General features: G+C 44.2%; 2 protein-coding genes across 7 annotated transcripts; both read right to left on the bottom strand.

The window, feature by feature from the left end:
* Positions 1 to 3,140: 3,140 nt before the first annotated feature.
* LOC101977433 (uncharacterized) lies at positions 3,141 to 27,482 on the bottom strand. Of its 5 annotated transcripts, none has more exons than XM_078032967.1 (4): positions 27,368 to 27,482; positions 10,832 to 10,867; positions 8,462 to 8,588; positions 3,141 to 7,220 (listed from the first exon to the last, which is right to left on the bottom strand). In XM_078032967.1, exons 1-4 carry the CDS (start codon positions 27,380 to 27,382, stop codon positions 5,764 to 5,766), a joined length of 1,635 nt encoding a protein of 544 aa, XP_077889093.1. In that variant the 5' UTR covers positions 27,383 to 27,482; the 3' UTR covers positions 3,141 to 5,763. The 5 variants fall into 5 exon arrangements, with proteins under 5 accessions (XP_077889093.1, XP_040136027.2, XP_005341800.2 ...); XM_040280093.2 differs by lacking the exon at positions 27,368 to 27,482 and adding an exon at positions 12,847 to 13,307; XM_005341743.5 differs by lacking the exon at positions 27,368 to 27,482 and adding an exon at positions 12,893 to 13,307.
* On the bottom strand, positions 18,078 to 27,507 carry Znf304 (zinc finger protein 304). Of its 2 annotated transcripts, XM_005341755.5 has the most exons (3): positions 27,368 to 27,507; positions 25,440 to 25,566; positions 18,078 to 21,807 (listed from the first exon to the last, which is right to left on the bottom strand). In XM_005341755.5, exons 1-3 carry the CDS (start codon positions 27,380 to 27,382, stop codon positions 20,099 to 20,101), a joined length of 1,851 nt encoding a protein of 616 aa, XP_005341812.4. In that variant the 5' UTR covers positions 27,383 to 27,507; the 3' UTR covers positions 18,078 to 20,098. The 2 variants fall into 2 exon arrangements, with proteins under 2 accessions (XP_005341812.4, XP_077889084.1); XM_078032958.1 differs by lacking the exons at positions 25,440 to 25,566; positions 27,368 to 27,507 and adding an exon at positions 22,735 to 25,362.
* Between the last annotated feature and the right edge of the window lies 1 nt (position 27,508).

The following is a 27,508-nucleotide window of genomic DNA, read 5'->3' as shown; positions in this document are numbered from 1 at the left end:
ACAGAACCTCCCCTCAGCCTCAGTGATCTTATCTGTAAAATGGGGATAAAAATGGTTTCCACACCATAAGGTTCATGTTGGCATAGTAGAACACGCTGCATTGGCAATTACCGTTTACAGATTAAAAGTGTATGTGTTTTCAGTGCAAAAGAAGTGCAAGAATTTTGAAAATTTGGATATTTCCCCTCCTTTTTAAGATTAAGAAAAGATGTAATATATAATACTTTTCTTTTTTTTAAAGAGAGAGAGAGAGAGAGAATTTTATTTTTGTTTATTATTATTTTTTTTTTTAGTTTTCGGCAGACAGAACATCTTGTTTGTATGTGGTGCTGAGGGTGGAACCAGGGCCGCATGCATGCCAGGCGAGCCGCTACCGCTTGAGCCACATCCCCAGCCCTATATAACACTTTTCATTGTAAGCAAATACTTAAAGGTAAATGAACATCCCAACAATTATGAAGTACTTAACTATAACCTGTTGGTTGCATTAACTTCTGACTAGCTATGTAAACACATGTAGGATATTGGTTAATTAGTGTAATAAATATTTTATAAATTCTTAAGTTGTTGGGAGATGCTGAGCAGGCAGCTTAGTGATTGGTCCCTTCACCAACCAACTCTGAAGAATGTTCTGAAGAATGTTTGCTGAGGTCCCGGGACTGGGGTAGATGATCAGAATGTATGCCCAGGTCTGGTCCAATGTTCTACTATCCCAACTTATATTTCCCTTGTTCACAGAGCAACCCTAGGAGTCTATGAAGCCTACAGGGTAGCTTTATAACAACTTACACCTCCACTCCAGGCATCTGTACTTCATCCAGGACTCTCTTTGTACAAACAGAATTCTTACTTCAGATGTGCTCCTGTGCTGGGGATATAGCTCAGTTGGTACAGTGCTTGCCTCTTATGCAAAAGCCCTGGGTTCAATCCTCAGTACCACCAATCAATCAATCTACTCCTTTCTGAAGGGAAGTCAGGGATTCTTCTGCCTCCCTCATAGTGTACCTCCTAAGTCTGAGTCCTCACCTTCCTCATTAAAGAGCCCATGTGAAATAAAACAAGATTCTTCCTTTTCAATCTGATCCAGAGGCCAAGCCCTGGTCCTGTGCACATCTTCTAACCCTTTGAAAGTTCCAGACCTGCTACTTTCCCTGATTTGGGAACTCACGTCTGTTCCATGGGATGTCTCCACCTGACATCTCGGAATCACCATATCCACAATCTATGACCTATGACCTATGACCACACTGAAAGAGGCTCCCCAACTCCATTCTTTCTGATTTTCAAGGCAAAATAAGAAAAAGAAAGAAAACCATGAGACCGACCAGACCTTTATTCCCTACTGTCCCTTAGCCGTAGGGAATGTGGCAGGAATCCTGCACCCACTCCCACTTCTGGCACCACGGATCACCTAGGGTCTTCCGCAGTGACCTCCTTATCACCACCCCACCTTCTCTCCCTTCCTTCCCACCCCACTGTAAACCTCCCACCTGGGCAGGCCACCATGGAACTGACCCACCTCCCGGCCAACCTTCCAGGGCTCCCCGCCAGCTCCCCGATCCCTGCAGGGCTGCCCACTCGGCAGCGCCTACAGCCTTTACGCACACGCCTTGTCACAGGCTGAAACCCGACCCCACGCAGGAGCCCCGGGTGGGGACAGGGGCCTGGCCCCGGGGACGCACCCCCCACGGAGTCGAGCTCCTGGGTGCCCTTCCTGGATCAGTCGCTCCGACTAGGGGCTGCAAGCACAAGGCCCGTCCTCCGCCTCGGGACCCAGGAAGGCGCCCCCACGCAGCGCGCCCTCAGCGACCCGAGCTGGGCATCCCTGGCTGCGCTCAGGCCTCCTGGCACCGCACTCTGCGGGGAAAGTGGCCCCTACGCCTCTGCCCGCCCGCTCCCTAGGGCAGATCCCGCCTGACTCTTGGGGTGAAAGCCAGGCTGCGCTGGAGGCCTTGAGAAAGGGCCTCATTTGGGGGCTGGGCCTTAGCTCAGTGGCTGGGCCCTGGCCTAGCACGCGTGAGGCCCTAGGTTCGAGCCTCAGCGCCACCAAACGAACAAATAAAATAAAGGCCTTCTGAACCGGGGGGGTGTGGGGTGGGGATGGTACTGGGGATTGAACCCAAGGCGTTTTACTACATGCCGCCCCAGTCCCTTTACTTTTTATTGAGACGAGGTCTTGCTGTATTGCTGAGGCTAACTGACGTGGAATCCTTCCTGCTTTCTGAGTCACTGGGATGTGGCTAGTTTACAATTTTTGACATTCGCTTCATATTTAACTGAACCTAAATATAACTTGCTTAAGCTTTATTTTCCTATTGTATGGACCGTTTTTGCTCAGAGTGATTTGTCAAACATCAAGCAAGGCACGTTGCTATTTACTCCCAATGCACCTATAATGCATAGTGCAGCCCCATGCTCCCTCTTAAAAAACTAGATGCTGGTTTTTGCACAAACATGGATAAATATTTTTAAATGCTATATCAGCATCCATACGAGAGTAACTGTAGGATCTCATTTACAGTAAATTATTAGAGAATCTAAACTAAACTATAGCATTACAAATGAAGTTAGTGGTGGCCAGCAAGTGATTCGTGCCTATAATCCCAGTGGCTTGGGAGGCTGAGACAGGAGAATCCTGAGAGTTCAAAGCCAGCCTCATCAAAGGCAAGGAGCTAAGCAACTCAGTGAGACCCTGACTCTAAGTAAAAATACAAAATAGGGCTGGGGATGTGGCTCAGTGCTCAAGTGCCCCTGAGTTCAATCCCTGGTACCAAAAGGAAAAAAAAAAAAAAAGAATTCATCCTTTTATTCTAGCAGAGACCAATTCTGTTCTGAACTAATAGCACATAGTAGATACCTAAGACTTGTGGTAGCTTAAATAATATGAAATTATTACAAAACTGGAGAGAAGGGAGGAGTTCATGGTATGGTTGACTTGGAGCTCGGAAAAATCTATCCTTGGAGTCACAAAATGACAAATAATGCCCTGAAGGAAAACTTGAACAATCTTCCAGTCAATACCAGCCCCTGTCTTTTGTCCAAAGCTGACATCCACAAACCAAACCAATCATAAAGGAAGGCCCAAAGGTGTCAAATAATTGGTGAATCCTCCAGTTGAAATAAGAGAGTACGGCATGATGTCATATCTGAGCATTTTAATGTGACAAAGTTATTACACACTGTGGTTCTCTGCACATTGCTAGAGGGAAGATGACTTTTGTAAAAAAGGAATAACTCTGACAAAGGTGCCAGTCAAACTCTGTAGTGCCACACAGTTCACAAATTTTCCCATATATGTGGCAACACAGCAAATAATCCTAATGTGGACAGTAGGGGATCAATTGCTGACTACCTCCTTATAAAACGAATCACTAGAGACTTGCTGTAATGAGTTATGTTGAACAAGGAAAGAACGCACTGCTTGTACTCCTAATTCTCCAGTGTGAATTTCCTGGTGTTGAATTAAGTCAGAAAAATGGCTAAAGAATTTTCCAACATCTACTGCATTTGTATGTGTATGTGTTGCTGAGAATTGAACCCAGGGCTTTGCACATGTTGCATAACTGAGCTACATCCCACTGCCCACTGCAATTTTAATACCTTTCTTGGTATAGATTGTTTTTTGAAACAAAGTTCACTTCATGGCAAGAAATAACATAATGTCACTTTAATATATATTAAAGGCAAAAGTATTTATTATTTACAGCTAGGAAAGAGAAAACTCAAGCAGGAACCCACAGGGAATAGCATCAGGGCAGCCACAGCAACCTGAAGTTGTAGGGGACAGTTTATATGAGACTACTGGATTTAATTAGCTGTTTCCCAGATTCCCTGTGAATGGGCTAATTTAAGTAATTGGATATAGATATAATTAGCTGCTCCAAAAGAGGAACTGACCTACTTCTAGCCTAGGCCTCCAAGTGGATTCAGCATTATATTCATTTAAAAAAATTTAAAAGTATGTATCCAATAGTAATACTCTCATAAAGGTATATAGATCAATTGAACAGAATTCAGAAATAAACCCTGGCATATGTGCTCAAATGATTTTGAAAAGGGTTCTAAGCCTACTCAATAGGGAGAAAGGACAATCTTTTCAATATATTGTGCTTAGAAAGCTATATACCCACATGGAACAGTATGAAGTTAGAGTTTGGCCTAATATTTTGTTCCAAAATAAACCTAAGTCACACACAATGACACATATCTGTAGACCCAGCTACTCCAAAGGCTGAGGTGGAAGATCACTTGTGCCCAGGTGTTCAGCCTGGGCAATGTAGCAAGACCCTATCTCAAAAGAAGATCAAAGACATAAACATAAGGCCTTAGGGAAAATGCTTCAAGACACTGAATTTGACAGTGATTTCTTGGTTATAACATCAAAAGCACGGATAAAAATTAACTAGACTACATAAGAATCAAAATTCCTTCAAACAACATCAAAGGATACAATCAACAAAACCAAAAGGTAACCTATGGATTGGGAGAAAATATTTGAAAAGCATATATTTAGGAGGGAATTAAAATCCAAAATGTTTAAAAAATTTCTACAGGTCTACAAAAAAAAATCAAATAGCCCATTAAAAAATGGGAAAATGACTTGAAAAGATATTTCTTCAGATATACAAATCTGAAGAAGCACAGGAAAAGATGTGTCACTAATGGTTAGCAGTATAAAAGTAGAAAATGCAGGGCTCCACCTCACACCCAAGATAGCTGCTAAAAAACAAAACAAAACAAAACAGGGTTATGAAGTGGGTTATGAACTCCCAATTTTACCCCAAATGCAGATTGCAGAATCACGTCGGTTACACATCCACAATTTTACATAATGCCCTATTAGTAATTGTATTCTGCTACCTTTCCTATCCCCTACTTCAATCTAATGTATGAAATATGATATGTCAAGAGCTTTGTAATGTTGTGAACAACCAATAAATAAAAAAAAAACAAAACAGGGGCTGGGGATGTGGCTCAAGCGGTAGTGCGATCGCCTGGCATGCGTGCGGCCCAGGTTCGATCCTCAGCACCACATACCAACAAAGATGTTGTGTCCGCCGAGAACTAAAAAAAATAAATTAAAAAAATCCTCTCTCTCTCTCTCTTTAAAAAAAAAAAAACCAATTCCCTCTCTCAGAGAGAGAGAGAGAGAGATAATGAACTGAAATATTGGCATATTGGCAAGGATATAGAAAATGAAACCCTTGAGCACTGTTGTGAAAACATAACTGGTGTAGATAGTATGAAAAACAGTCCCTAAAAATATTTTATGATCCAAAATTTCCCCTTCTGGGCATATACCCTAATACCCAAACAGAACTGAAGTGGGGATTCAAAAAGCTATGTGTGTATGTTTATGCTCATAACAGCACTTTCCCTAGTAGTCAAAAAGTAAAAGAAACCCACTGTCCATTAATCAATGAATAGATAAAGAAATGTGTTATGTACATACAATGGAATATTAATTCACTGGGGAAAAGTCAGTGGGGTGAGGATTTCTGACACATGCTACAAATGGGTGAACCTTAAGAACATTGTCCTAAGTGAAATAAGTGTTTCACAAAAAGATGAATGTTGTATGACTCTACTTATATAAGATGCTAATAGGTAACAAATCCATAGAACAGAGTATAGAAGAGTACTAGTCAGGGGCACTTAGGAAAGAGGAGAATAGGGTATCACTTCTGCAAGACAGAAAGGTTTCTGAGACCAACTGCATTTGAAATATGAATTTACATAGCATTAACTGTCAATTTAAAATGGTCAATGGTAAATTTTCTTCATTGTGAAATTTCTAATGTTTAATAAAGCTGGAGCTGTACTTAAAGAAAGACCCACACCTACAGGACAGACAAGCCTCTCTTCACTGTGGATTTTCTGGTGGTGAACCAGATGGGATTTCCTAATGAAGGCCTTCTGGCACTCACTGCATTCATAAGGTCTTTCTCCAGTGTGGATTTTCTGGTGCTCAACAAGTATATGTTTGTGGCTAAAGGCTTTCCCACATTCACTGCATTCGTAAGGCCTTTCTCCAGTATGATTTCTCCAATGTTTAATGAGGTTGGAGTTGTACCTAAAGAATTTTCCACATTGACTGCACTCGTAAGGCCTTTCTCCAGTGTGAACTCTCTGGTGTCTAATGAGTCTGCAGTGGTACCTAAAGGATTTCCCACATTCACTGCACTTATAAGGCCTTTCTCCAGTGTGATTTCTCCAATGTTTAATGAGGTTAGAGTTGTACCTAAAGAATTCCCCACATATGCTACACTCATAAGGCCTTTCTCCAGTGTGAAGTCTCTGATGTCTAATGAGTGTGGAGTTGTACCTAAAGAATTTCCCACATTCACTGCACTTGTAAGGCCTTTCCCCAGTGTGAACTCTCTGGTGTTTAATGAGTGTGGAGCTGTCCATAAAGAATTTCCCACATTCACTGCATTCATAAGGCCTTTCTCCAGTGTGAACTCTTTGATGTCTAAAAAATGTGGAACTGTACCTAAAGAATTTCCCACAAATGTCACACTCATAAGGCCTTTCTCCAGTGTGAACCCTCTTATGTCTCATGAGTCTATAGTTGTACATAAAGGATTTTCCACACTCTCTACATTCGTAAGTCCTTTCTCCACTGTGAATCCTCTGATGTTTTACAAAGTTGGCATTGTACCTAAAGAATTTCCCACATTTGCTGCACTCATAAGGCCTTTCTCCTCTGTGGCTTTTGTGGTGCTCAAGCATTGAATGTTTGTATCTGAAGGCTTTCCCACATTGACTGCATACGTAATCACTGAGTCCACTCTGAAGGGCTTCCTTGCCCTCAGTTTCCCTGTCTGGCTTCCACCCACAGTGAGAGACTTGGTGCTGGAGAAGGCGTGAGGTGGCTGGCAATTCTTTCCACTCTTCCCTGCATGTGAGGGCCCTCTCTGCCATGTGAACTCCGTGGTTCTTCAAAAATGAAAATTTCCAATTGTCCCTTCTGGAAAGATTCTTTTCAATCTGCTTTTGGGGCTGGTAAGGCTCTGACTCACAAATATGTATCTTTCGTTCAGTTTGTGTTCTATTTTGTTCAGCCAGGTGCAGAATATCTTTCAAGAGCGGGTCACATGTCTCACTAGGCTGGGCATTCTGGGTGGATGAACCTGGCTTTGGAGTCCTGACCTGTGGTGCTCCTACAGAAACACCTTGCTCAGGAGCTGCCTTCTCAGCCTCGGCTCCATACCAACAACCTGTAAGGACAGAAATATGATGAAGTGCAAGTTGACTCTGATGAGAGGAGGAGCCCCATCATAAATGTGTGTCAGACGTCCATGAATAAGTTCATGGCTTTGCTGACAGGAGGTGGATATAAAGCCAGTGAGGAAGGCCTGCAGCACAGAGCTGGGCCTGGCAAGCTTCCATGGTGGAAAGCTCTGACAATGGATAAAGACACAAAATGGGACTATGGTGTAGGGGAAAGAAGCAGGCCCTCCAACCTACTGCTCTGCAAATGATTTCAACAGGCCACGGCTGTTTGTGACTGGTGAACAGTATGTAGGAGGCCTGGCTATTTGTGACTGTGAACATGTGTAGAAGGCTGTATCCAGACCTGGGGACACCTATAGGTGACAGCATCAGGTGTTCAAAGTGGAGATGCATGCAGACTTCACAACTCCTTAAGTAAAGCTCACGTGTTGGAGGGCCCTGTGAAGGGAACATTGGGGGGAATGGCTGAGAGGTGGAGGCCACAAAAGATGGGGAGGGGATGTGTGGCACGAGTGGTAGACGAGGGCAGGACCTCAGAGTGGATATGACAATGGAGAAGAAAAGGTATAAATTGTGGCCTCTGGCCCTGGCATCAAACAATGGTGAGCTCAGGGAAGGTTCCCAGTGCGATCTGAACCCAGCTCTGACATCACCCTTTCTCAACTACCAGCCAACAGAACCAAACCCCTTTAAGACTCTATGACAATTGCTAAAGTAACATTCACCCTCTCAGGTACCAGGGGCTCTCCCTATCACTCAAGGTGAAAAACTGCATGAGACCTGGAAAAGGCTGGTCCCAGGGAAAAGAAGGAAACTGGACAGAGATCCACCCCATGACATCCCACATTCCATAATCATAAGAATGTCAGAGAACAGTCCTGCAGAATCAACCCAGTGGCCCCCAAATTCATGATCATTGCAGTGCCAGAAATTCCTGTTCCAGGCCAGGCTATCTGGCAAGGGACAGGCAAGGTCAGGAGAATCTCTGAGATAAACTTGACATTTCTGACTTGAGTCTTTCTTGCAAGCCCTCAGAGCAGTGGGGGATGGGCTGCTAGGGTAGAACTGGAGCTGTGGACAGAGCCCTGGCCTGGCCCCCACAACACACCTGCTTGGAAATCAGGGAAGGAAGTAGACCCATGAACATACCAGGAAAACAGAGCTGCCCTTGGGTAACAGGGACAGGAGCCCAACCAAAGATAATGTGTAGAAGTGAGAGCCTTACCTAGTGAGGACAAAAGTGTCAAATTCTCCAGCATCACCTCACAGTACAGGAATCTCTGAGCCTCATCAAGGTGCCCCCACTCTTCCTGGGAGAAATATATGGCCACGTCCTCAAAGACCACACGACCCTGCCACAGTAGAAAAAGTTCAGTAGATGAGAGCCTTCTCTTCAAACTGGGTTGTGTTAGATTTTACATTGATCTATGTGGCACCCATTAATTACGGGGCTAAACTAACAGGTTTGTTTACATCTCCTAGGCCATTATAAGCCACATTCAGAGTGACCTCCTCATCTAACTCTCACAGATCAAGCCTGTGGTCCCCTTGTCCTAAGTCAAACCAGGGCCAAACCCTGGTGCCCCAGGAATGCTGGAATTATTTAACACCCAAATCTAAGCTGGTCATCCTGCCCTGACTTGTCTTTTCCTTGGGAACCCCAATAATGACCATGGCCTAAACTTCCCCTTTGCTCCTGACTTATGCCTTTTGACCAATTAATTCTTTTATGTGGCCCTGCAACATGTGCATGAACTGTTCTTGGAAAAATGTAAGGAATAAATTCCTTCTTTTATTGTCATTGGCATATACCTGTCGTCACTCATTCATATCCATAAAGTTACGCCCCATGGGTTCAATCACGGCTACACCTCTGTCCAGTTTCCAGTCCTTCCCCTCAACCACTCACTACAAAATCTCCTCCACACCTCCCAAAGTAGAAGAGCAGCTCATTGTCATGATCCCCACTGTGTTTAGCACACAGAAAAACAGGCTATGGGCCTGGCATACAGAACTCTATCCCCTCAGGCCAGCCAGTTTCCCTGGGCCCCCCAGATCTTGCTTCCCAGACAACCAAACTTGGACTCACCCCTCTCCCTCCTGTGCCCAGTTCAGAGCCTAGAGTTAACCAATAACAATTCTCCAACATACACATCACTCTTTGAACTGCACTTTGATCACAGCTTTGGCTCCTCCACTACTACAGTTCCAGAGACACCTCCCAGACCACACCACAGATATTTCCATTACTCTGCAATATGGAAACAAGGTAGCATAGAGCAAATACAACCAGTGACCAATTTGGCCCCAGTCCTGGTATATAACACCAGATTTCCCAGGGGTAATCAAAAGGACCAGGGGTTGATCAAAGCCCTGCTGTGACGGTCTCCAATCTAGCCCCTTTTTCAACTTCACTCAGCCACCCAAGCCTATGCAGGGACCTCAAACACTATGGCTATCCAGCTTCTGCACTGCATTTCTTGTCCCATAAGCAGTCATGATCATCTGCTCTCCACCAAAACTTCATTCAAAACCCAGCTGCACTGACCTTCAAATCTTCACACAAACCCTCACCCCACCTCACCCCAATCAAGGCTTAGCAAGGTTATTGATCCCCTTCCCCCTGCCCCCACAGTATCCATATCATGTTCACTTGCTCCTCATTCTGTCTTATTCCTCCACTCCACTATCTCACACATACACTCTCACACTCTGAATCCTCATTGGTATTTTGTAACTCCAACCACTAGCATCTAAGCATCCCACTGAGACATGCAGTTTGCAGTCCCCCTGACTCTCACTCCTTATCCTTAAATAGCATTACCACAATAACCTACAGATGGTGCCTTCTAGTTCTGACTCACAACTTCATTCTCAGTCCCACACCAGCCACCATGCTGTGCATGCCTCCAATATGGAGTCCTCCACCAGGAGTCACCACATCACTTTCTCTCTTTTTTAAATAAATGTGTATATTCGTGTGTGTGTGGGGGGGAGGTGGACACAATACCTTTATTTTATTTTTTTTATGTGATGCTGAGGATCAAATCCAGTGCCTCACACATGCCAAGCAAATGCTTCACCACTGAGCCACAACCCAGCCCCACTTATCACTTTCTATATTGTGAAATATGGGCAGCTCCAGTACAAAACATATTGCAAAGCCAGAGGGAGTCCTTTAAGTCTGAGTCATAACATGGCCCTCTTCTGCTTCAAATCTTCTTAGATTCTACCCCCCTGAAATAAGAGGAACAGAACCTGAGGCTGTCATTCTAGGCCTGATGTCTGTGTCTCTATCCACCCCTCTCCCTGCTCCCCACGCCTACCACACATAATAGAGACTTGCAGTTCCCTGAAAATGTCTGCTCTGTTTCACCTCCAAGCACTTGAACATTCTAGATCCTGTGCCTTGTACCTTACCCCATCAGCTGACAAAAACAGGAATGACCCAAGACCAAATATAGGATATTGGACCTGGTGGAACCCATTCTTCAGACATGAAAGAGGGGAGAAGGGCAGACAAATAGTCCTTATATTGAGGTGCCAGAGCCATATGGGAGGTAACAGGGTGGTTGAAAGGGAACTCTCTACTCACCTGTGCAGGGTTCATTTCTGCCATTGCCAGGGGACCCTGAGGGAAGAGGGAGGTCATGAGAAATCACAGTCACAGTAGAACCTACAGGTTGAGTTGGACCACCAACTCTCTGCCTGGCCTTGGATCAAACTGACCTCAAGCTGATTTTATGAACTCAGCTTCTCAGACCTCAGTGCTCAGAGGGGCTTAGCAGATCTGTGACTCTGGGAAAGAACTAAACCTTCCTGGGCTTCATCTCTAAATAGAGGAGAAGAATGGTTCCTACTTACAGGGCTCATATAGGTATCAAACATTTGAAGCACACACTACAAATCAGATAATTCTATCCATAGGATTGTTTTATAAGTTTTCAATACAAATGAAGTACTATGGCTTTGAAATTGGATGTATCCTTTCAGCTTTTTTTTGATGTTGTAGAGGATATGATATGAAAGTTTCCATAGTAAGCAAATAGAGATAAATTAATGTCAAACTAATCATGAAGTTTGCAGAACTTGCACTTACTGAGTAACTTCACTTGTATTTATTTATTGAGACACAGTCTTAGATCCTCACTAAGTTACTGAGGCTGGCTTTGAACTTGCAATCCTCATGCCTCAACCTCCCAAGTCACTGGGATTACAGGCATGCACCGTGGAACCCAGCTAAATGATTTCACTTCTAATTGCCTATACATATATATATATAGAAAGATACTGGTTAATTAGTATTTAAATCAATAAGTAGTCGAGCTGGAGATGTGGCTCAAGCGGTAGCCTGGCATGCGTGCGGCCCGGGTTCGATCCTCAGCACCACATACAAACAAAGATGTTATGTCCGCCGAATACTAAAAAATAAATATTAAAAAACTTCTCTCTTTAAAAAAATAAAATAAAATAAATCAATAAGTAGTTCATACATTCTCAGAATAATGAGCTGTAGGAAGAGGCTGAACAGGCAAGTCAGCTACTTGTCCTTTCTGCAACCAGGCCTGCTTACATAACAGGGAAGAGAACTTGTTGGCGTCTCTTGACTACAATAGCAAATTATCCCCTCTTGCCTTAAAATGTGAGGGAGGAAAAGAAGCAGTGTTCTGGTCTGGAGTCTATCTGCTACACTAGCCTACATGACCTTTCTTTTGTTCTACAGTGATCCTAAAGGTCAGCCAAGTCTTCAGGTGGAGAGTATGAACAATCTAACATCTTGGTCTCCATCCCAGGCCAGCTCCAAGTTACCAAGACTGTCCTCAAACTTGAATCCTCTTGCCCCATCCCGTCAGGTTGCTGGGATCATAGGCATGCCACACCTGCCCAGCCAAATCTCCTTTTTTGCATACATGGTCCAGAATCCCTTCTTGGCCTGGTTTGCAGCTCTCTGAAGAATCGGGACATGGTCTGCTTCATGTCTCAGCCAACCCCAGAGAGCCCCCACAGTCTTAAAACCTTAAGACTTCCTCACCCAATTGGGCCCTCAGGCCCTTCCTACACTTTCCATCCCTTTGATATTTCCAGCCCAACCCTCTTCCTCACACTGTAGGCCCCTATGTCCACCTATCTATTTGCTCTCTCCACTTTGAGACATATAGGAAGAATATGGCTAAAATAATCCATGATCTTCTTCCTGAAACCTGTTCCCCCTCCTAACTTCCCCAACACCATTATTTCAAATGTTGAGGAGCGGCAGGAAATCCTTTAGGCTCTGTCTGTAAGATTTCTAAAATCTCATCACACTACTCCTATGCGGGCACCATTCTTGTCAAGCACCTACCATAATATTCCTGGGGTCCATTGCTGTTACCTCACCAGTCCCTCTGCCTTAATTCCCCATTTTATCTCTCTGTAAACTCCCTTTTTCTTTTCTTTCTTTCCTTTTTTTTTCTTTTTGGTACTGGGGATTGAACTCAGGGGCACTCACCACTGAGCCACACCCCAGCCCTATCTTGTTTTTAGAGTCAGGGTCTGAGTTCGTCCTGCCTCCCTCCGCCGGCCGCCCGGCTTCCCTCTGGACACGCCCCCGCCATTCACCCCGCCTACTACCTTCCGCGGCCGCCCCGCGGGAGGCCCGCCGCACACTCCGTCTCACCCGCTCCCCGCAGGGCGACGCCGTTTCCCGCAAACGGGGCGGGGACGGGGACGTTTCCACCCCGGGTCACATGGCTGAACCTGACCCCACGGGAAGCGCCTCTGCTCTGGGCCGGCCCTGGCTGCCGGCTCCGGCACTCAGGCAGGGAGGCCGAGCTCAGGGGCGCCGCCTCCGCCCGCCCAGCCGGGCAGCAGCGGGGAGCGAGGCAGGGGTGGGGGAGGGCCTGGGTAGGAACAGTGCCGCCTTCGCCAGCCAGGATCAGCTCAGGCTCGTCTCCGGCTTCGGGTGTGGGCGCCAAACCTCTTGCGCTTTCCCGCTGTCACCGAGGTGACAGCCAAGTACTCCATAGGCCCGAAGGGATTAAGAAACCCAAGAGCAACCAAAATGACTGCCGCCGGAAGTCCCGCCCCGCGTGTTGCGCACGCACGTCAGTGACGCTGCGTAAGCTTTCATTGGGCCGGTCGCTGCGACCTCCGCGAGGACTTCTGGGTAGGGGAGTTTGCACACCGCTGCCCGTCTCCTTTCAGTGATTTGGCCACGCCTTGTTTGCTAAAGGCGGGTGGCACTGGTGGGACCCTGAGAAGTGGGGTTCCAGTGCTGCAAAGATAGGAAGCTTTTTGTTAAAGGCGACATATCAAGTTGTCTTGGAGTGTAGGAGTCTGACAGAAGTTTTAGAAACCCCATTATTTCAGACTTTGAAGCATAAGATCCTAAAAGACTGCTTAGCTAAAGGGATACACTACGCCCTAAAGGGACTCCACATCCTCTAAAGTTTTTGGTTGTCTTGTTGCTTTTCAAATACATGTAGAGATAAGCTTTTGGAGTTATTTGATAGTCTCAAGGGGACGAAGTGTATATATACCTCAGTTGTGATGCGTGGGCAGGACTGTAGGTTTAGTCTCCACCACTAATATAAAAATAATAACAGTAACAATAATCTTCAATATGTTTGGCCTAGGAGAAGAAAGAAAGACTAGCAGTGGGAATGTGGAGGAGGGATGATAAGATGTACTGATGTGAATTGAAAGGGCAAAAGTGTGATTCCAAGAGCAAACATCCTTCCTGGCTGTACAGTCAGTGATTGTCTTCCTACCTAGGGAACAACAGTTTTATTCAAATAATGTATAATTATTTAATATCTAAAATAGTTTCAAGCTATTTTAATACTCTCAAACTAAAAGTGAGAGAACTGATCACTGTGCTATTTCCTGCCAAAACAATGTGTGCTGTTTGTGTAGTAGAAGCACATGTGCAAAAGCATGAATATTAACCCGAGAAAAGGTGTGAGATTCCTTCATTTTATCTTGCTGAAAGTGGTTTTCATTTCATTTTTAAATGCCACACTATCTGCACATTGTTAAAATTCGGAAAACACTTGTGAAATGGAAGTTATCAAGAGCCATTTTTAATGATTGTGTAGTTATTCAAAACCAGTTCTAGAGAGTAATATCTATTCAGTATGACCAGCTCAGTAAAGTTGGAGAGAACTAAGTCAAGAAATCAGAAAATTAATCTGAGCCTGTTACTGTACAGAAACATTTGCCACACTCATGTTTTAATGTGATACCTTTTCTTCTCCTCTTCCCCTTCTCCTTGAACCTGTCTGTCTGTCTCCCCCAACCACATACTGAGGATTGAACTCTGGGCCACTTTACCACCTAAATATACCCCCAGTTCTTTTGAGACAGGGTCTTGCTAGGTTGCTGAGGCTGGTCTTGAACGTGCAATGCCTCAGCCTAGAAGGTCACTGGGATTACAGGCATGCACAGAATGCCTGATTCTTTTTTCATTCTTCATTAACTGTTTGGTGGAAGAAGTGGATAATAAATTGAGAGACTTGTCACAGGTTAAAATGCAGTGATGAGTATTTACTGCTTTATCAAATGTAGTATGTAATGTTTCAAGCACAATAGTAGATGCACTGAACACATTGGGTGTAGGGTTTCCAGTTTCCCTGTTTACAGAACTGCTTTCTTAGATTCAGAATTTTTTTTTAAAAATATTTATTCTTAAGGTTTTTTTTAGGTGGACACAATATCTTTACATTTATGTGGTGCTGAGGATCGAACCCAGTGCCTCGTGCATGCTAGGTGAACACTCTACCACTGAGCCATAACCCCAGGCCCCTTAGATTCAGAATTTGTCTACTTGGCGTTCATTAATCACAGGACCAAACAAACAGTTTTTTCCTCTCTTGCATGTATTTTTAAATGCCACACTATCTGCATATTGTTAAAATTCGGAAAGCACTTGTGAAAAGGAAGCTACCAAAAGCCATTTTTAATGATTGTGTAGTTATTGTGTATACAGAACTCATACTGTAGTCCCCCAAAGTGACCTGGCTCCCTGATCACCGAGCTGCAATAGCCATTGTTGAGGCAATGGTGAAAGAGTGGAGCAGTGGCTAGGGTGGGGTGAAGGGAGGGTGACAAGAATGGGCTGCACTGCCTGTGAAGCTTGCCCTTCTGGCCCAGGCCTGAGGCATGTGAGCAAGGCCAAGACAAGCCAGGGTACACCAAACCGTCACACCACTGTGGGCCAGCCTGGCCTCAGTGCAAATGCCTACTTCACACAGCACTGCACCACAGACCTCAAACTCTGGCTTCCTGATGAGCATCAGGGAAGTGGAAGTTGGGTAGACCTGAATGGAGACCGGAGGATGAACAAGTCTTTTTTTTTTTCTTTCAAACTCTCACTAGTATAAATTTGGGCAATGGCCATTGACCCAAGTTCTATATAAACGTCTAGACCAGCACAAGCAGCAACCCCTCTCACCTTGTGAGAGCTCTCTTTTCTTCTCATATGAATAAATCCTAATATTTTACATTCATTCTTCCTCATCTGTAAATGTCATTCTTCAAATCCACAAGAACCCACGAAGAAGAAATTGGCAGTGAGTTTCTGGGTCTGCTGCAACACAGAAAAGCATAGCCTGACATTAAGAGCCACAACACACCCCTGAATGGCAGCGAGGAACTGCAGTGAAGGCTTTGCCAGATGTGACCCTCAGAGCTGATGCTGGCAGGATCCCCTGCCTTGATTAGCTTTGAACACGACAACAGGCTTTCTCAGCTGTAGAAGCCAGCAGCTTGTGCAGACCAGACCTACCTGTAGAAGTGGAGAGACTCCAGTTTCAAAACCACAAACCCTAACCTGCACATTCTCTTCCTGCCCATTGGGGATGTTCCTCACCTAATTATTCCTTATACTTTACACAAAACTCATAGTCACCATTACTTTATTCTTGTCTTCCTCTCTTTCTACACACACCTTCTCCTTTCATGGGCTCCCTGACTCCATTTGTATGGTTGCTGAGTGTGCCCTTCTACTTCAATATCTGTAATAGAAACTTTGTATCTTGTGCATCCTGATTATTGAAGGAGTGCTTTCAGTCTGAAAGATCCCAAGTTAAAACACTAATATAAGATCCTAAAAAAAGAAAAAAGTGTGGGTCAGGGCAGTAGTGAACTGGCAGAATATAGGACTTCATATTTTCTGTGGAATATTTTAGCCAACTGGACAATACCCCCCAAATAGATTAAAACAAGTTTGACCACATCTGTGACCCTACCATTTTTATTCTAGGATTTTGCCCAGGTAAGTGAATAAAATACCATCTGACAACTTGGTTACAGGTGACACTGTAAAAAGTACATTTCCTTACCTATTCAATTACCTTTTTGAATTCACCTTTGTGAATTAACATGAGAGTCTCAATTTAGTCAGAAGTCTTGCACTGATACCTCTTAGGGAAAATAACTTAGGCAATGCCATTTTAAAACATACTCATCCCAGAACAACTGAGCCTGATCTAAACCCCAGACAATACCCTTTAACAAGAATTGTTATCTGGGACTAAAACTTGAGAAACACCCTGTTCAAAATGGAACAGTGATGACCACAAAGAATGATGGTGACAACTGTGGTTGTTCTGGTTACTGGTGGGGTCAATTGGTCATTCGGCTACCTCAGTCGTCGGGGGTAGACATGGAGTCAATATCCAGACACCAGGGGCTGGTGAGAAGCTGGCTGGTAACAAACCTCAGTTGATGTCCAGCAGCCCGTTTATTTTTGGAATGCATACGACTGTTATAGGGTACGAGTGGGGCATGCCTGTCAATCATAGATAAGCAGGATAATATTCATAAGCCAATCACCTTATGCCTAATGTAGCCGAACTATCAGGAAGCTCTAAATATTGCTGTCATGGTGGAAAACAGTCTGGAAGGGTCTTTGTTCCTAGGGGAGGGAGCCTTTTGAGTCAGGGGTTTCAAGCCCTGAAGCTCCCGACTATCGGTTCCTGGCCTGGTAGTTTGGCAACGCTAACCACAAGTGCTGAGGATGTGGTTTCCCTTATGGCTTGCTAGAGCAGAGCACCCCTTCCTGCAGGTGTTCCTGTCAGGCTTAAACAAGCATAGATTCTTCAAGCACTCCAAGCTGCTCATAGCTGCTAGCTGCAAACCAAAAGTTATTCCAACAGACAACCATAAGAACCCTTCCCTACGACTCCAAAGCAGTAGCCATACTGCAAAAAATTCCCAACCCCCTATAACTTCCCTCAGCTATATGTGGAAGACAAGCTCCAGGCTACACTGGGAACCCGTGATGCAGGTTTGTCCCCCAAAAAACTGTTATTGTTGAACCACCTCTCCTATATCCCTCTGTACCTCCTTTGTTCAGTTCTTTCTTTACTGGGCCTGGGAACTTAACAGTATAAGGCCATTCTTTACCCCAGCCCTCTTCTTGGCTCTAGATGTGAACATTTACTCCAACATGAACTCCTGATATGAGTTTTCACCCTTGCCAGAGACTCAAACCAATAGGAATGTCCAATATTGAATATGAACCTAAAGACCACTCTTTATTTCACAAATACCCTGTCAGGAATTTTGTTGCAGTGACACAAAGCTAATACAAACAGAAAAAAAAATCCATAAAGAATCACGTAATTTGGACTTGACTAAAAACTTCTCTGCTAAAGACATGTTTTAAAAAGGTGTCCTTGATTTGTCATTAGATTACAAACTATGCAATGATATAACACTATACATCTATTTGAATGGCTAAAATTTAAGTTGGCAGTTTAAAAACTAAATATACTCTTAATATGTGATCCAACAAATTATGCTCCTTGGCATGTACCTAAATGAGTTGAAAACTTATGTCCACACATAAACTACACACAAAAGTTTGTAGCAGATTTATTCATAATTGTCAAATCTCGAAAGCAACTAATATGTCTTTCAATAAGTGAATGGATAAACAAACTGTGGCCCATCTATACAATAAAGTATTACCTCAAAACTTGAACATAAATCTACACAGTAGCTTTATTTGTAACAGCCCCAAACTGGAAACAACCCAAACATCCATTAACAACACAATGGATTTGAAAATGTGTCATAGAGTGCAATACTGCTCAGCAATACAAACTACTGATGCATGCAACAAGATGGATTAATCTCAAAATAGTTAGTAAAAAAAGCCCTCATTCTCAAAAAAAAATTACCATTCCATTTATGAAATCCTACAAAATGCTTGCTTACTGTTAATATGGAAGAGTTAGGAAGAACTGGTAGGATTATAGAGATAAAAGGAATACTTTTTTTGTGTCAGACATATCAGTAACTTGATTATGACTGTTTCACAGCTGTATGTGCATGCTGTAGCAGCACACGTTTTATACTTTACATATTTGCAATGTATTGCATGTAATCATACCCTGATAAAGCCATTAAAAACAATACATTCCCTCATAGCAATCTCTATCAAGCATCCTTCATGGAAAACCAGATCTGCCAATTGTTTTGGCTGTCCCATACTCATTTCCCTATTTAGGAGTGCTGGTGGGATCAGAGAAACCCTATCCTATCTGTGGTCCCCACCTATGCAGTGATGGCCATAAGATCAATAGCTGGGGTGGAGGGTACAGAAATCCACAAACTTTATTTACTCTGATAGTAGCTTTGGCCACAGGAAATAATATCAATATCTAAAAAGATTCAGAATTTCCATACATCCTCATCCTACACAGCCATACTCGTGGGTATTTGTGGGCAACCAGTCGGAATGTACAAATCTTTTGATTGCCAGTCCTATCCACTCCAGTATTTCATTGTTTCTATACTAATTATTACTCCTGCCTTACCCTGTATGTTTTAACAGTAAATGCACTTGCCTGTGAGATGCTAGATATAAGATATTGGCCCCTGTAGAGGTTCAAGACATGGTAATCCTTCAACATGTGAGATGCTGGAGAATGTGACATTTAGGGAACCTGACTCATGTTACTTTTAGGAGAATGAGAGATAATCATACCAATTATTCCTTCCTCAGAATGAACAATGGGATTACAAGAAATCCTTGCATCCAGAGCAAAGAACCAGAGCACATAAAACTCTTCGGTCTTTACTAGCAGGCCAACGGCAACAGCACACATACAGTAAACTAGACTGAGAACCATTCTCTGCACTCCTGTGGTCCCCCCTGAGGCAAATATAAGTTGTGCACACAAAAAGTGTTCCTCCCTTCATGTTGGCGGGAGCCAATTTTTTTTTTCAATTCACTCCATAAAGTAAACAAAGCAAAAAGAATGACATAAAGTGCCTTTATAACTGTATAAAACAGTAGAATGGAACAGTAGTTGCAACATTTTGTGACTTGGCAGTAGGAAAAATAAGTCATGGCTATTGTGTTCACAGCCAACACTGTTGCATCAAGGGAAAATTTGTCTCAAAATGCTCAGCAGACCCTAGCTCAGACCTTAACAGTGAGGGGAGAAATGAGGTCCCTCAATGGACCAGAACATTCATGATTTCCTGTAGGGAACAGGAGAGCAAGAAGAGATTGCCTTCCTTGGGCAGAATGGTGGGATTATCCACAGACTTGGTGGCAATACCATGGCTTCTGCCACAGGTACTGGCAGTGATGTTAACTCTGGAGTCACGAACAGTTTAGAAACTCCTATACACCTCAGGAAAAGATCATGCATATGTGTGCCTACTGGAAATCTCACCAGAGTAGACATAACAATGTACAAAGTTCATATGCAGGCTGATGATTCTCTCACAAAAGAAACTCAGAGATTTTATTTGATGTGTGCACTATTACTTGAAAAAGGAAATAGCAAATTTTCTGCATTTGTAAGACCTCCCTCTAATGTGACATTTTTGCTGCTAAACAAATTTAAGAACTACAGCTAAACAGTCACCAAAACTGTTGCACATAGGGCCTTTCCCCAATGTGAACTTTCTGGTGTCTCACAAGATGGGAGCTTCTGCTATACGCTTTCCCACATTCACTGCAGACATAAGGCTTTTCTCCAGTGTGAACTCTCTGGTGGAGAATGAGGCTAGAGTTACGGCTAAAAAATTTCCCACATTCACTACATTCATAAGGTCTTGCTCCAGTGTGAACTTTCTTGTGTTGAACAAGGTGAGAGCTACTAATGTAGGCCTTCCCACATTCATTACACACATAAGGCCTTGCTCCAGTATGAACTCGCTGATGTAGAATGAGGCTGGAATTGTGGCTAAAGCATTTTCCACATTCACTGCACTCATAAGGCTTTGCTCCAGTGTGAATTCTCTGGTGTACAATGAGATTGGAGCTATGTCTAAAGAATTTCCCACATTCTCCACACTCATAAGGTCTTTCTCCAGTGTGGATTTTCTGATGCTTCACAAGTGTGTCTTTACGGCTGAAGGCTTTCCCACACTGACTACACTCATAAGGTCTTGCTCCAGTGTGAATTATCTGGTGCTGAATAAGTGTATCTTTGCAGCTGAAGGCTTTGCCACATTTGCTGCACACATAAGACTTTGCTCCTGTGTGAACTCTCTGATGTTTAATGAGGCTGGATTTATGGCCAAAGAATTTCCCACATTCAGTGCATTCATATGGCCTTGCCCCAGTATGAATTCTCCAGTGCTCAATAAGGTGAGAGCTTTGACTAAAGAATTTCCCACATTCACTGCACTCGTAAGGCTTTTCTCCAGTATGAAATCTCTGGTGCTGAACAAGTGTGTCTTTACGACTGAAAGCTTTCCCACATTCACTGCACTGAAAAGGTCTTTCTCCAGTGTGGACTCTCTGGTGCTGAACAAGTGTGTCTTTGCGGCTAAAGGTTTTCCCACATTCACTGCATGTGTAATGCTGTTTTTCAGTGTGAAATTTCTGGTGCATTTTTAGGTGGGACAAGTGAACAAAGGCTTTTCCACATTCTTTACACACAAAAGATGTTTCTCCACTGTAAGTTTTTCTGCGATTAAAAAGAATTGACTTGTCCTTGAATACATCTCCATATGGTAGGCATCTCAAGGGTCTCCCCTCAGTCTGAGTTATCTGTTTGTCAAAAAAAGTGAAGGTGTCCAGGAAGGTTTTTTGATTGTCTCTCCAATTGTGAACCATCTGTTGATCATGGTCTCCTTGGTGTTTCCCGAGACTGGAACTCTGTGAGAGAGGCTTCATGTACTCAGTCCTTTTGTATGGACACAATCCACTGTGCTTGGGCTGGTGCTGAAAGAAGCCAAAGCTATCTGGCAAGTTTATCCCTTCTTCCCTGCATGAAAAGAGTGTCCCTGGTGTGTAGAGTGTACAGGTCTTCATAAATGATGTCCTTCCATCATCCCCTCGGAAAGGATTCTCTATAGACTGTAGCTTCTGGTGCTGGTAAAATTTTTCACTAAACAAGAATCCTCTCTCACATGGCCCACACATGTGCAGTTTTTCCACAGGGCATGATCCCTGGTGTTCACCCAGGTGCAAAATGTCTTTCAAGAGTGGGACACTCATAAAACATGGGTAGGCTTTCTGGATGAAGAGATCTGACTCAGGATGTCTTATCTCCAACTGTCTTTCTACTGAAATGCTCTGCTCAAAAAGTGCCTTCTCATTATCTGCATCACACCAACAACCTGAAAGCAAAGAAATGCTGGTGAAGACCATGTTGACTTTGGTGGAAAACAGTAACTCCATTAGAAGAAAAAGTCAAATTGGCTTATTGAAGGAACCAGGGAGCCAGGATCAGGTGGGCAAGGACCACTTGACTTTACAAGTCACAAAATAGAGGATCCTTAATGATGAGCAAAGACCTAATGATGGCATATGGGAGAGAGAGTCGAAGGAAGGTATCTAATTCACTCCTCTGCAAAAGGGTTTCAGCAGGGCTCTGGCTGCTAATGTTAAGTAGACACACCCTGCACAGAAGGATGTCTGGGACAAGAAAAATCTGACTCCAGTACTAGTTGATTCTCAAGGACTATTCAATGTGCACAACTTATGACATGTTAAGATATGCCAGTGTCATACAGCATTTCAGAGGGAGTGAACACATGGAGGCCACAAAGGAGGGGAAATAACCAAGGGGTGGTTGAAAGAAATGATAAGCGGACAAAGTACCAAGAAAAACAGGCTCAATAGGGATCAGAACATAACAATTCAAGGTGAATCTGAATCCAGCTCCCTTTTGAGGGGTGGGCATGTCTCCAACAGTTCTCTTTTACTATAACTGAAGCAAATTTGGCTCAACCAGACATCTAGAGTCTTCTGCCCCTATGCCACTGGGCACTATACAGGATCTAGAAAAGAAAAGTTGCAAGGAAACAAAGAGAAAGTGACCAGCCCAGGTCAGCCCACCCTACAGAGAAGTAAACAAAATGTAAAAACAAACCCTGAAACCCAAGGGGAATTTGTCAAAACAGTCCAGCTATCACTTAGTACCTCTAATTGGGGTAACAGAATTCCAGAAAAAAAATGGTCCCAGTTATAGCACCTGCCACAAGGTGCTATAACTCTGAAGTGGCAGGCAGATTAGAGGATCTTTAATGATGAGTGCAACTTACTGGTGACAGAAGCATGGTCAAGAGTGTCAGTTCAGACCAGGATATGGCTCAGAGGCAGACAGCTAATACACCTGTCAGGGCAGAAGTGACTCCATCCACCTGAAATGTACCTGGTTTATCTCAAGCTATTATCAAAGACATCAGCCACATTTCTGCTGTAACAGCACCAGGTTCCAGTCATAGAGCTCCACATACCATTCTAATGGTTTTGTTATAGCATGGTAGAAAACCACAGGGGAAAATTAGATTACAGTTACTCATGTGATCATGGTAGTTATAATTCAAGATAGCTTCCGTCAAGTCAAGCTGAATCCCTTTCAACTCATCTGAACTGAATCTTACAATCTCACATGCCTCTCTCTTCTGCATGTTGCATGTATCACCTATAGAAAGTAACATATATCAGCCTTGTATATCACCTACACAAGGGACAGGATAAGAGCAGACGTTAATTTGAGCTTTATTAGAGTAGATAAGAGTAGACAGTCATAGGGTAATTGTTTAAAAGTTTTGCAATATCTGGCAATACTGCTATCAGTTTATTCCCAAGTAGCCAGAGTTCCTGCAACTTGAATATGCTATCCTCTACTTTTCATTGCATTAATAGCTGAGAAGAAAAGCAGGACTCATAGACAGTAAGGGGATCCACATCCCCTATCACTTAGGTCCTTCCTCACTTTCTTCCTCTCAGGGATTCCAATTTCTTGCATCCCATTCTGGTCATGAGACAACAGCTCACACATGAGTTTCCTTTCAGTAATTTGCCACAAGCTGCAGAAATCACCAGGCTATGGTTTTTAGATTAATAATGTGGTCTTCCACTTTTTCAGCCAAATAATAGGCTAAGAGAGGGGTAGATACATATCTCTTTCAAGCTGTAAATCTTGCAATTTCTTTGCTTTCCCTTTCACAGCCAGCTGGACATCAGTGGCCAACTGAAAAGCCCACAGCAATGGCCAATATGCTGTGGCAGAAATACAGTCTTCCCTTACTGCAGTGGGATAAATAGCATTCAACAAATACCTGTACCACACCCAGAAGCATTTCTGGGTTGTCCCTGTGTACAAACAGTGGCCCACAAACATCTAACAATGGGTCACCCCTCCCACACAGGGACAGATGGCCAATCTGAGATTCCCACTAAGAGTTTTTCTCTTTCATATTTTCTTGGTCTCCAGGATGGCATACAAACAACTCTGGAAAAATCCAATCCCAGCATATGAGAAAAATCTGCAAAGTGCTATTAAACTCCCCACTTCCCCCGTACCCGCAAAAAAAAAAAAAAGGTAAATGAATCCAGAAATGGACAGAGTTCAATTTATTGGGGACTTAATTACAGCAGTGTAGCAGACAGTAGCAAGTCAAGAGGATATCTGCAACTTATAGAGGAAGGGGGCTTATATAGAAATCAGGACAAAAATTACTTCATTTAAGATAAATGTATCCTAATTTATCTCCAGCTGGTATTAAAGACAGCAGTCCAATTCCTGGTGCTGCCAATGCCAGGGTCAGGTCATAAGGCTATGTACCACTCTAATGGCTATTTGTAGTGTGCTGAGAAAGGAAACGATGTGGACAAACACATCAGGACAAACACTATGTGGTGAAGTTACTGTGGTGAAGACTCAAGAGGGCTGTAGCCAGGTGAAGCTAAATCCCTACACATAGCCACATCTCAGAAAAGGTCAGCTAGAGGATGATGCAGAACCTGTGAAATACAGGTGGCAGAGCAGAGGGCAACAGGACAATAAGTGTTCAAGGTGTGTCAAATCCTTTGAAGACTAAAAGAACCCTGAATCCCCATAGTCTTATAGACAATGTAAAGTGGTGTGGAGACTGCTCAAGAAATACCATCCACTCTGGTAACCCAGGAAGCGAGAGTGGAATAGGGGTGTAGCTCACTGGTAGATCACTTCCTTAGAACAACCACAAGGCCCTGGGTTTGATAGCCAGTAATGGAAAAAAAAAAAGTGGTGGGGGGGATGTGTGGAAAATTCACTGATATGACAGCATACAAGTGCTATCTCTGGGAGAGAATCAATTCGAGGACAATGGGATAAGCATAATGTTCTATGGAAATCCTCAAAGATGGCTGAAAGTGATTCCTACTACTTATTGGTAATTTGACCCTCACGTAAGCCTCTTCCCTTCATTATAAGCTGCACTGACTGATTTATAAAGAGAATATAGAAGAAGAAGAAACAGAATGTCACTTTTAAGATGAAGTTACAATACTGGATTTCCATCCCAGGTGCTTTCTCTTGCTCACTTGCTCTCAGAGAAGTCAGCTTCCATGATATGAGGTACACTAAGAGGTCTTAGGCCAACAGACAGCAAGAAACTCATGCTCTCAGTTCAAGAAGGGACAATCTTGGGCTAGGGATATAGTTCAGCGGTACAGTGCCTGCTTTGCATGCATAAGGCCCTGGGTTCAATCCTCAGTACTGCCTCCCCACCAAAAAAAGAAGATGAGGGGCAAGCTTGTAAGTAGAATCTTCCCAAGGAAGGCCTTTAGATGACACTCAGCTCTGGCTGACAACTTCACTGAAATCTCACACAGAGACTCTGAGCCAAAAACACCCACATAAACTGTGACCAAGATATCTGAGGCACTAAACTAAGACATAGTAGTTCTCATTGTGATAAGCCTCTAAATTTTGGAGTGATTTGCCATGTAACAATACATAACTAAAATAGGAACTTACCAAGTGTGGCCACCAGTGCAAAATTCTCCAACATCACATCACGATACAGGAATTTCTGAGCCTCTTCAAGGAGTTCCCACTCCTCCCAGGAGAAGTATACAAATACATCCTCGAAGGTCACACAACCCTAGCATGATGAGGAGAGTTGAGCCCTCAGGCAGCATCTCTCCCCAGAGTCCCCCAGTTTATCCACTCACATAACACACAGCACTTGGTCTCTCTCCTGGCCAGTCTCCCTTGAATCCCTTAGTGCCTGCTCCTCGTGTCTTTTTCACCACTACGTCCAAACCTGAGCATAACCAGGCAAGTGTGAAGATGCTGCCTAACTATGGGCCTGGCATGAAGCGCGCCACTCAACTGACAACCAGTACTGCTTTATCCATACCATGGGTGCCAGACACAACGTAACCTCTGTTCAACCTTCTCCCAGAGCCACCAATACTAGAGCTGGAAGACTGTCAATTCACATTCCTTCCAATATGTACATCAGTCTTAGGATCAACCTGGCTCACATCTGGGACACCCAGCCCCGCAACGCCTGACCCATACCATCTCCATGGCATTCCTCCCAAGCCAACATAAAAATGTACCACTGCCACCAAGGCACCTAAGCAACAGACTCACCTCTCCATCCTCACTTTCATCTTTCTTATTTGCTAACTGCACTGCTACCATGACTTGAAGATATTCCCATAGCTCCACACATTGGCTGTTGCCTTTGAAATTTCTTCAACAGAAACCCTCCCCAGAAATAAAAACCTGGATATCCAGCTTGGTAATTCCACCAGGGAGTCTCTAGGACTCCTTAAACATGGTAGAATGTCTGATATAAACACAAAAATCACTGCAAGAACTTCTCCATCTCAGATGACAGCACATTCATCACTCTACCAAATAAAGCACAACAAAAGAAACCTTGGATCACCCATGACAGTTAACATTCTCTACTTCACCCTTCACATCAAAAAAAAAAAAAAAACTGCTGCAATACTTCAAACACAGATAAAAAGTTCACCAACTTCTTTCACCTCTTCATCCACAACTCTGTCAGATGTCATCAATAATATTATAGTAGACTCCTCCCTCATGCCCAGTCAGTTCTCAATCTGAAAGGCAGAAGGAACTGTTTAAATCTGAGTTTCATCATCTAATCTGCTCTAAATCTCCCATGGCCCTCACACTCACAAGAGAGGCCCAGTTTTGCAACCTAATATTCCTCTGACCCCTACCCATGCTCTCTGTTCCTAATAGATATACTAGAGCAGTGGTTCCTTCAGCATTCCCAATTCAATCTTCTGTCCAAGCGTTTGCACAGGCCACTTCCATGTGTCTTCCCACTGACTACCAGTAGTGGGATCTTCTCCATAAACACCTGGTCTGGATTCAGGACCTCCGGCTAGAAATGACACCCATGCAGGGCGCTTAGACTTCACTGTAGACAGGGCGGCTGAAGAGTCCTAGATATCAAGGCCCCCAGAAAACCTCATGAGTCTACTTGAACACAGACACATCTCGCCAGCGCACCGGCCACACCGTCAACGCGCACGACACCGCGGCCCCAGGCTCCGTCGGTCTTCCCGCCAACACCCGCACTCCTCACTCTGCGCCAGAGGAAGCCTGCGGAGCCGGCCCGGAGCACTGTCGTCTCCACACGGACCGCTTCGCGGCTCCCGCCCCTCGGGTGAGCAGCGGGGCTCCTCGAGCTGCCACTCAGGGCCAGACACGGAGGCCCTGCTGGCTCCGCACCAGGGACCTGCGCCTGGAACCTTCCAACTCGTCCTCACGCCCCGCGTCTCCACCCGCGGCTCCCGGGCCGTGGGAACCCTGCATCTCGTCGCACTACCAGGTCGACGCTACATTCTGGGCGAAGCGTCCGGCACACACCACCGATTCCCGGGTCAGCGAGGGCCCGAGGGAGCTCTATTCACCTGCGCCGCGTCCATCAGCCCGGACGCCGCCACGGGAGGAGGGACCGGGTAGCGACACGCGGGCGAACACGGCGGATCCCGCTAGACCCCAGCCTCCGCCGCGCCTCAGCCTTCCTGGACAGATGGAGACCGGATCCCGGG

This window comes from Ictidomys tridecemlineatus, chromosome 15 (assembly GCF_052094955.1).
Source record: "Ictidomys tridecemlineatus isolate mIctTri1 chromosome 15, mIctTri1.hap1, whole genome shotgun sequence".
Lineage (NCBI taxonomy): Eukaryota > Metazoa > Chordata > Mammalia > Rodentia > Sciuridae > Ictidomys > Ictidomys tridecemlineatus.
The sequence above is the reverse complement of the archived record's forward strand: the minus strand, read 5'-3'. Positions and strand labels throughout refer to the sequence as shown.

Coding starts and splice junctions, on each gene's coding strand:
- LOC101977433 (XM_078032966.1), bottom strand. CDS start 10,888: ATGACCTCCCTCTTCCCTCAGGGTCCCCTGGCAATGGCAGAAATGAAC. Junction 8,589..10,831: donor CAGAAATGAACCCTGCACAG/GTGAGTAGAGAG, acceptor CTACTGTGGCAG/GGTCGTGTGGTCTTTGAGGA. Junction 7,221..8,461: donor GACACTTTTGTCCTCACTAG/GTAAGGCTCTCA, acceptor CTGTCCTTACAG/GTTGTTGGTATGGAGCCGAG.
- Znf304 (XM_005341755.5), bottom strand. Junction 21,808..25,439: donor TGCACTGGTGGCCACACTTG/GTAAGTTCCTAT, acceptor CTTTGCTTTCAG/GTTGTTGGTGTGATGCAGAT.